We start from the raw sequence: 9,306 nt of genomic DNA, 5'->3' as shown, positions 1-9,306 counted from the left end.
AGCTTGTTTTTGCCAGGTAACCTCATTTATATTGGGTCGTAATTCTCATCAACATGAGGAAACCTTTCTCTCTCCCCCCCCCCCCCGAGTTTTCATATTTGTAAGAGTGGAAAATCTCCGTTCACAACAATATGTCATGGAGAACTGTAGAAAAATAGCTAACACTCTTGAAGAGAGCTGTGGGCCCTCTTTATGGTTGTGTATCCAACAAATTATTTTGATATACTATACTAGGGTTGCTATATTTCAAAAAGCAAAACTCCTGACACCCGCAAAATCGTTGAGCTTTTTAAACCCAAATTGTGGCGCTTTTGGGGGTCAACCTGCCAAAAGTAGTGATTTTAAGCTTTAGGAGCCGTTTCCAATTTTCCCATCACATTGCCATACATCTGATTTGGCAAAAATACCCTCTGACATAGTTTTTACACCAGGACGTGTCAGGAATTTTCCTGAATAATAATAATAATAATAATAATAATTTATTATTTATACCCCGCCCATCTGGCTGGGTTTCCCTAGCCACTCTGGGCGGCTTCCAACAAATATTAAAATACAATGGCTTGTTAAACATTAAAAGCTTCCCTAAACAGGCAAGCCTAGATATACTGTACTATACACTGCAATGTTTGCATGTTTTTCGTTCTGCCCAGACACTGAGGTCCAGCACCGAGGGTCTTCTGGTGGTTCCCTCACTGCGAGAGGCCAAGTTACAGGGAACCAGGCAGAGGGCCTTCTCAGTAGTGGCACCCGCCCTGTGGAACGCCCTCCCATCAGATGTCAAAACGATAAACAACTACCTGACATTCAGAAGACATCTGAAGGCAGCCCTGTTCAGGGAAGTTTTTAATATGTGACATTTTAGTGTACTTTTCATCTTTGTTGGAAGCCGCCCAGAGTGGCTGGGGAAACCCAGCCAGATGGGCCGGGTACAAATAATAAATTATTATTATTATTATTGCCTTTGAATATTCCCGCCGCACTCCCTATCCGCTCCTGCCAAGCCCTTTTGAGAGCCGCTGCTCTAACCAGTGCACCACACTGTCTCTCATGACCCATCCCTAAGCTGCGTATATTCTCCAAGAATCCTTCCCAGTCAAAAAGGCTGTGAGGTTTTGTGTCTTTGTGTGTGTGTGTGTGTGTGTGTGTGTGTGTGTGTGTGTGTGTGTTTTTGCCGGGAAGAGTGATTTTATTCCTTCCTTCTTTCCTTCCTTTCTCCCCAGAGCTCTTGCTCCGCTGCCACCAGAGGGCTCTGGCCAATTTAAAAGGCTCAGCAGCCTGGTCTCTCTCTCTCTCTCTCCCTCTTTGTGTGTCTTTTTTTTTTCGCTTTTACGCGCAGCCTTTCTCGGGATGAGTTTCCTGTATCAGGCTCTCGCTGCATCCGGATCAGCGGGAGCGAGCCTCGCACCGGGGAACTGGATCAACCGCCGCCGCCACCGCCGTTGCTCGGACGAAGCGACGCCCGATCCCTTCCCCTGCATTCTCCCCCCCCCCCACCCAATCAACCCCCTTCGCCGGACCGAGGTGGGAACTCCCTCCGGCCAAAGCGCGGCTCCAGAGGGCTCCGCCCAGGCTCCCTTCTGCAGCCATTCAGCACAAAACGCCCCATCCGCCCCCCACCCTCCTGCTCCCCGGGAGGAGGGATGGAGAAATGAGGATGATGGCCATTTGTCCGACCCCCCCCCCCGGGGTGGGGAAAAGGAATAAGGCGGTGGGGTGTGGGGTGCGGTTCCCAAGGGAGGTGCGATTCACTAGAGAAGCCACGTCGTTCAGGATCCCAAGAGAGGAGCCTCGTTTTTGGAGGAAAAAATTCCCCTCCCTCCGCTTCTCGGGCTTCCTTAATCGTGCCGTTTTCAAAGTCTGCCCGGGAGGCTGTTTCTGGCTGGAGAAAAGGGGCTGGGTCTCTTATCCGAAGGATAATATACTGGATGGAACAGGGATAAGGACCTTCTTGTAGGCTACCGCAGCATCCGACCTCCCTGGCGATTAGGGCTAACAGTGGGGGGTTGGCATTCCGCAACATCTGGAGGGCCAGAGGTTCCCCATCACTTCTTCTGTGAAAAGGGAGTGTTTAGGAGACATGTCCCTGGATGAGCGAGGGACCTCCCTTTCCCCTTCCCCTTTCAAAGCATTTCCCCCCCTAGGGTGGGATTTCACATGCTTTGGGGTGCAAAGGTTGCGTATGATCTGCATTGTTAATTAGGGCGTTTGGATCCCCGCTCCTCAGCCGAAAAGGCTCCCCCAGTAGCTTGTGTGCAGTCCGCAAGGCAAAGCCCCTTCCTGCAGTCTTGCAGTTGAAAAGTCAGGGCACAAAAGGAAAAGGGGACCTGGAGGGAAGAGGGAAGATACAAACTCCCGACAGGCACCTGTTGCTAAAATTAAACATTGCTTTTTCCACCTCCGCCATCAGAGGCAGTATGCAAGTTTTTCCTGGGTGGGGTGCACAGAGTAGGGTGAGGTGACACCCCAGAAGGGGTGGCAGACCGAGTCCTCAAATGGGTCTAAGGCAGGCTTCCTCAAACTTGGTCCTCCAGATGTTTTGCGACTACAACTCCCATGATCCCTAGCTAGCAGGACCAGTGGTCAGGGATGATGGGAATTGTAGTCTCAAAATATCAGGAGTTTGAGGAAGCCTGGTCTAAGGCATGCATACATTGAAAGCACATTTCCAACCCCAAGAATCCTGAGAACTGCAGTTCACCCCTTGCAGAACTACAGTTCCCAGGCTTCTTTCCTGGAATTATGTTAAATATTAAGGTGTGTCAGCATCCTCACTCTTGAAGGCAGGAGGCCTGAGCGTTAATTCAGCCGAGCAAGGAGGTGTGTTACACAGTCTCATTTTAAAAATGTTGGCCTTGGCTTTCGGGTTTCTGTGGGGAGGCTTAGGGGCCCGAAAGAGGGCGAAGCAACAGGCCGTGCACATTTTCAAATGTGTGCATAATCATGAGGCCCAGAGATTGCTTAAAATCCAGGGCAGGCTGTTTTAAGAAATGCAACTCTTGATTCTGTTTGTTATTTGCACAAAGAACCTTAGCAGAGCAAAGTCCTACCTGCACTGAGGGAGGGGGTGGGACACAGGAGAGTATTAATGGGGTGGGTGTTGGCATGGGTGGGGTAACTTGAGGAGTCCCTCCAGGCTAGATTATCCCCCCCGCCCTTGAAATCCCTCGCAGTTGCATAAAGCCAAGCTAATTACGTCAGAAAAGTTAATTAGCAGGCTGAAACAGGCTCCCTGATCAACACCTGCTTAATCAAAGGTTATTTTTCAATGCCGAATTGGGTATTTGTGCTTTGGTGTGAATTGGGGTTGGTGTGAGATGCAGAGCACTTGCAAGACCAGGAACTTTGCTTCCCCCCCCCACACACACACACAAAAAAAGGGGGATACGATTGACGGTTTGTGTGCATGTTTTTCCTGTTGCTTTCCTTTTTACTTGCGCAATTGTGTTGGTAGGTTAGGATCACAAGCTTGCGAGTTCTGCTTTCGCCTTCTGTATTTCCATTTATTCTGGGTATCAGTACTGCGAGAAAGCATTGCTTGCTGAAACAGCCTGCCCCGCGTGGTCACCTGGGAGTGCGATAGCTCGGTAAAGGTGTGGCTTTCTTTTCAATTGTTATTTCACAAAATTGATAGACCGATTGATCATAATGAAACCTCACAAAGCGGTTTACAAAAAGAATAAGATTCGCGATGTAGATTTTGCTTTGTGGGTGTGTCCGTCCCATGACTTACCTTTTGCCTGTGGCGTCCAAAAATAAAACGCCTTCCGAGTTGTGAGACTGAGATGTCCCTGTGGGAGAAAATACGTTTGCAATGACCCACACAGTCCAAGAATTACAGTGGTGCCTTGCAAGACGAAAAACTCGCTAGACGAAAGAGTTTTCCGTCTTTTGAGTCATTCCGCAAGACGAAACGTCTTGCGAGTTCTTGCGAGTTTTCTTCCTTTTTCTTAAAGCCGCTAAGCTGTTAATAGCCGCTAAGCCGCTAAGCCGCTAATAGCCGCTAATAGCTGTGCTTCGCAAGACAAAAAAACCGCTAGACGAAGAGACTCGCGGAACGAATTAATTTCGTCTTGCGAGGCACCACTGTATGCTGCAGGAATACAGGAGCTCGCCTTACAGCATGTCAGACCATTGGGGTGGAGGGTATTAATGCGTTATTGTTTTTATTTTTATTTTATATATTGTGATCTCTTTTGCGAATTGCCCCGAGACCTCCGGGTATAGGGTAGTATATAAATTCAATCAAAACCAATCAATCAGTCAATCAATCAATCAATCAATCAATCAATAATATCACCTACACTGACTGGCAGTAGTTCTCTAGGATTTGAGACAGGGGTTTCTTGGTGCAGCAAGAGTAAGGTAAAGGTAAAGGGACCCCTGGCCATTAGGTCCAGTCATGGCCAACTCTGGAGTTGCGGCGCTCATCTCGCTTTATTGGCCGAGGGAGCCGGCGTACAGCTTCCAGGTCATGTGGCCAGCATGACTAAGCCGCTTCTGGTGAACCAGAGCAGCCCACGGAAACGCCGTTTACCTTCCACCGGAGTGGTACCTATTTATCTACTTGCACTTTGACGTGCTTTCAGACTGCTAGGTTTGCAAGAGCATGGACTAAGCAATGGGAGGGATTCGAACCACCAACCTTCTGATTAGCAAGCCCTAGGCTCTGTGGTTTAGACCACAGCACCACCAGCAGCCAACTCCAAAAGAGGTATCCTATTTTTCACCCTATTCTCCATAATGCAGGTTGGCTGCCAACAGGAGAGCCCTGCAGGATCGGACTGAGGGTTCGTTTCGCCAAGCGTACTGTTTCAAACATTTCCCTGCAATATGACGCTGCCAGCTTCATTTGCAGCCTCTTCTTAAGGCTTTCCTTTCTTTTCACACTGCTGATGCATGCTAGTTGATATCTCCATTGCACTGCTCCCCACAATATCAGGGTTTCCTTTTCTGGAACTTCTTGAACTCATGCTATGTCTATTGCACAACCAAATCTGCATCTACACAAACCGGGGTTGATCTTGTGACTCTTCCTCGCATGCAAAAAATCCCAGGTAGAACCCAGGTAGGTTTGGGAGTCTGCCTGGCCTGAGTCCTTGGTCAGCTGCTGCCAGCCAGTGTAGGCAGTGCTAGCTAGATGGAACAATGGGCTGACTCTGTATAGGACAGCTTCCTATGTTCTGTCTTTGCTTACAATGTGCAGAGTGCCATTCCAATGACACCCCAGCCACCTGCCCTCTTCATCAGGCAAATTAAGCCCTGACAGCGAGTGCCATGGGGGGTCTCTTCCTACCCCAATCTGAAAATCAGTCTACATCTGCATATTTAAATGTAAATTAGCACGTGTGTGTTTCATGCCACTTTGTGTTAGAGGCTCAAAGTCTTCTAAATACCTAGATTCCCTCGCTGCAAGAAGCCAAGTTACAGGGAACCAGGCAGAGGGCCTTCTCGGTAGTGGCGCCCGCCCTGTGCAACGCCCTCCCACCAGATGTCAAAGAGAAAAACAACTCCCAGGCTTTTAGAAGACATCTGAAGGCACCCTGTTCAAGGAAGCTTTTAATGTTTAATAGACCATTTTATTTTAATAATCTGTTGGAAGCCACCCAGGTGGGCGGGGTATAAATAAATAAATAAATTATTATTATTATTATTATTATTATTATTATTATTATTATTACTATTACTACTACTACTACTACTATAGATGTTCTCATGGGCCAGACATTGCGGGAGATCACAGATATTGAGACTTTATCGCTCATCTTGCTGGCCTCTCAACATTCATGCACCCTCCATAATCAGATGCCACATGATGATAGCAAGGAAGGTGTTGGACTCCAAATCCCATCATCCCCAGTCGGCATGGCCAACGGTTGGGAATGATGGGAGTTGTAGTCCGGCAACATCTATTGCAGGGGCGGCTGATATGGTTTCCCCCAGATGTTTCTCCCGTCATCCCTGATCATTGGCTATTCCTCTCTTTTTTTGAAATCATTTTTATTTGATTTTACAAATTCAAGGTTCTAAAACTCCAAATATATATCCATATACAGAGATTCCTCCAAATCTCGCGACTTCCCCCCACCCCCTCCATGGGGTCCCATTTTGAGTATTTACAACTGCATATTCTTCCGTACTCTAACTTTTATATCAATACGTATTGTCCATAGTATTTGTTAGACTGCAAGTGAAATCAAAATCCTGCCAACAACAGCAACAACAATATTTTATATATATCCCGCCCATCTGGCTAGGTTTCCCCAGCCACTCTGGGCGGCTTCCAACAAAATATTAAAATAGCCCTTCAGATATTAAAAGCTTCCCTAAACAGGGCTGCCTTCAGATGTCTTCTAAAAGTCTGGTACTTGGGTTTTTCCTTTGACATCAGATGGGAGGGTGTTCCACAGGGCGGGCGCCATCACCAAGAAGGCCCTCTGCCTGGTTCCCTGTAACTTCGCTTCTTGCAGTGAGGGAACCGCCAGAAGGCCCTCGGCACTGGACCTCAGTGTCTGGGCAGAACGATGGGGGTGGAGACGCTCCTTCAGGTATGTTTCCATCTGCTAACAGTAGTCTCCTAAATAACTTATATTTCCCCCCTATTCTTTAATAAAAAAATTCCTCTTGGTTTCTGAGTTTTCCAGTCAGTCTGGCCATTTCTGCATAGTCCATCAGCTTAGTTTGCCATTCCTCTCTGGTAGGGACCTTCTCTTCTTTTAATCTCTGGGCTAGTAACATCCGGGCGGCTGTTGTTCCATACTTAAAAAATCTTTTTGACCATTGGCTATTCTAGCTGGGGCTGAAAGTCATAACATCTAGAGAGAACCATGTATGGTCCCTGATCTCTAGGGTGGCACGTTGGTTAAAGTGTTTGAGCCATGAACATCCATCACCATGAGCCAGGAATGGTGAGTGTGTGGCAGCCCAGATGTTGGCCTCCGCAACTCTCATCAGCCCCTAGCCAGCATGGCCAATGGTTGGGGATGCCAGGAGCTGCAGTCTAGTAACATCTGGAAGCTACAGGACCACATCTGGAGGTTCCTCTGCCACACAGCAATGGGTTGTCTTTCAGCAAAACAGCACCGATTATCTTGAGCATCTAAAACAGTGTTTCCCAAACTTGGGTCTCCGGCTTTCCCCCCAAACTACTATTTCCATCATCCCTGACCACTGGTCTTGCTAGCTAGGGGCGATGGGAGTTGTAGTCCAAAAACAGCTGGAGACTCAAGTTTGGGAAGCACTGATTTCAGGAAGTATAGTCACAAGTATAGTTCACAAGTATAGTTGTGAGTATGATGTGACTTCTGGACTCTCCTTGTTTATCCCAGCAGGTGATGGAACAATGAAGGACCCAAAAGGAAAGACTCTTCAGGAGGAAGAAGAAGAGGAGGAGGAGGAAGAGGAGGAGGACTTTGGGCCCCAAGTCGAACTGCACTTCACCATCTTGGAAGAATCCGAAGGCGGCATTTCTCAGGGGAAGCTGTGGCACTGCGAGATCGATGCTGAGCTACAGCCCGCCGACTCCTGCCAGCCGGAGCTGGACGATGACTCTGTTTACTCTGATCAGTCGCGCTCCCCATCCCCGGAACTCCAGGAGGTCCTCCCGCACCCTGACCGGGGAGCCAGAGAGAGGCGGGCAGAGGCTTACCCTCTGCAAGGCCCCGAGCAGCAAGTGGAGCTTCATTTCACCATCCTGGAGGAGTCGGAAGGGGGCATCTCTGAGGGGAAGCTCTGCGCGAGTGAGGTCAGGCCGGACGAGCCCCTGCAGGCCGGCTACCCCGAGCGCCCGTGGGACGGGCCCGTTCCCTGGAGCAGGAAGCTCAGCCCGCCGTCGGAGGCAGCGAAGCCTTCGTTCCTCCCGGCTGAAGGCCGATCGGAAGGAGAAACCAAAGGCGAGGCCCCTGCGCAGGAGGCCTCCGACCAGCAGGTGGAGCTGCACTTCAGCATCTTCGACGACCCCGAGGAAGCCAGCCTCTCCCAGGGCGCTGAGGATTACCCGATGTGGGAGAGCCCGTTCAAGCCGGCCATGTACTCAGGGAACTACCCCAAGGAGGACTGGGATATGTCCATCGACAGCCTGGGGGACGCCTTTGAGGCGTCCTTCCAGCAGCAGTTCTACCCCGGCGGGCGTGCGTACCCGTGCACCGAGTGCGGGCGGGTGTTCAACCGGAAGTCAACGCTGACGCGCCACTGGCGGACCCACACGGGGGAGAAGCCCTACTCGTGCCTCGACTGTGGGCGCAGCTTCAGCCTCAACCTGAACCTCCTCACCCACCAGATGACCCACACGGGGGAGAAGCCCTACAAGTGCCCCGACTGCGGGCAGAGCTTCACTCGCAGCACCAGCGTCACCCGCCACCAGCGGAGCCACCGGGAGGAGGACGGCCCCTACAAGGGCGACCTGTGGGAGGAGGCTTTCCCCTACATGTTCCCGGGCCCCTTCCCCTACCCCATGCCCCCCATGGTGGAGGAGAGGCCCTACCTGTGCCCCGACTGCGGCGAGGCCTTCGCGCACAGCGGCAGCCTCAACCGGCACCTGCGCATGCACCGGGGGGAGCGGCCGTACCGGTGCGTCATGTGCGGCGAGGGCTTCTGCTCTATGTCGAAGTTGTGCCGCCACGAGAGGATCCACATGGTGGAGAAGCCCTACCACTGCGAGATCTGCGGGAAGAGCTTCGCCGTCAAGTCCACGCTGACCCGGCACCAGATGCTGCACCAAGCCGAGAGGCCCTACATGTGCCCCCACTGCGACAAGGGCTACGTCCAGCGGAGCCACCTGGCCAGGCACCACCACAAGGCGCACCCCGGGGTGCCCTTCAACCCCGTCAAAGCGAACAGTATGCCCGCCACCATCTTGGATTCCGACAACCTGGTCACCTATTTCTGGGGCGACGAGGAAACGGACGGTCCGGCCGAGCCTTTCCCGACTCAGCTGATCTACTCGGGAGCAGACTCCTGAGAGCTAAGCCGCGCCTGAAGCTACGGGTGCATCTTCCATCCGCCACCTGGGAGAGCAGCACTTTGGACATGCCGGCCTCTTCTACTCGGACTTTTTTTGGGGGAGGGTGCTCGATCTTTTTCCTGGGCATCCTTTGGATCTGAAGAGCTTGAGGATTCAGCCCCCCAGAGTTGATTCCCAGTGTGGGGTTTTGTTACGGACTCGGTGCCAAGATTTCTTTCTCGCCTTGCTGCTTTTCTGACTTGGAGTCTGGATGCCAGCGTGGTGCCTATGGAGCCTAGGCTCCGACCCACGGTCTCCCCGCCGTTGGCACCGGCATCAAAAGTTCTCCTGCCTGTTGCGGCAGCTGG

General features: G+C 51.1%; 1 protein-coding gene across 1 annotated transcript; it reads left to right on the top strand.

Moving 5' to 3' along the window:
- Window positions 1–1,392: 1,392 nt before the first annotated feature.
- On the top strand, window positions 1,393–9,003 carry LOC307208611 (uncharacterized protein). The gene is made up of 2 exons (XM_079963396.1): window positions 1,393–1,521; window positions 7,329–9,003. Exon 2 carries the CDS (start codon window positions 7,340–7,342, stop codon window positions 8,954–8,956), a length of 1,617 nt encoding a protein of 538 aa, XP_079819522.1. The 5' UTR covers window positions 1,393–1,521; window positions 7,329–7,339; the 3' UTR covers window positions 8,957–9,003.
- The last annotated feature ends 303 nt before the right edge of the window (window positions 9,004–9,306 follow it).

Source organism: Podarcis cretensis, assembly GCF_951804945.1.
Source record: "Podarcis cretensis genome assembly, chromosome: 2".
NCBI lineage: Eukaryota > Metazoa > Chordata > Lepidosauria > Squamata > Lacertidae > Podarcis > Podarcis cretensis.
Note: the sequence above shows the minus strand (reverse complement) of the source record. Positions and strands in the feature narration are given on the sequence as shown.

Coding starts and splice junctions, on each gene's coding strand:
- LOC307208611 (XM_079963396.1), top strand. CDS start 7,340: ATGAAGGACCCAAAAGGAAAGACTCTTCAGGAGGAAGAAGAAGAGGAG.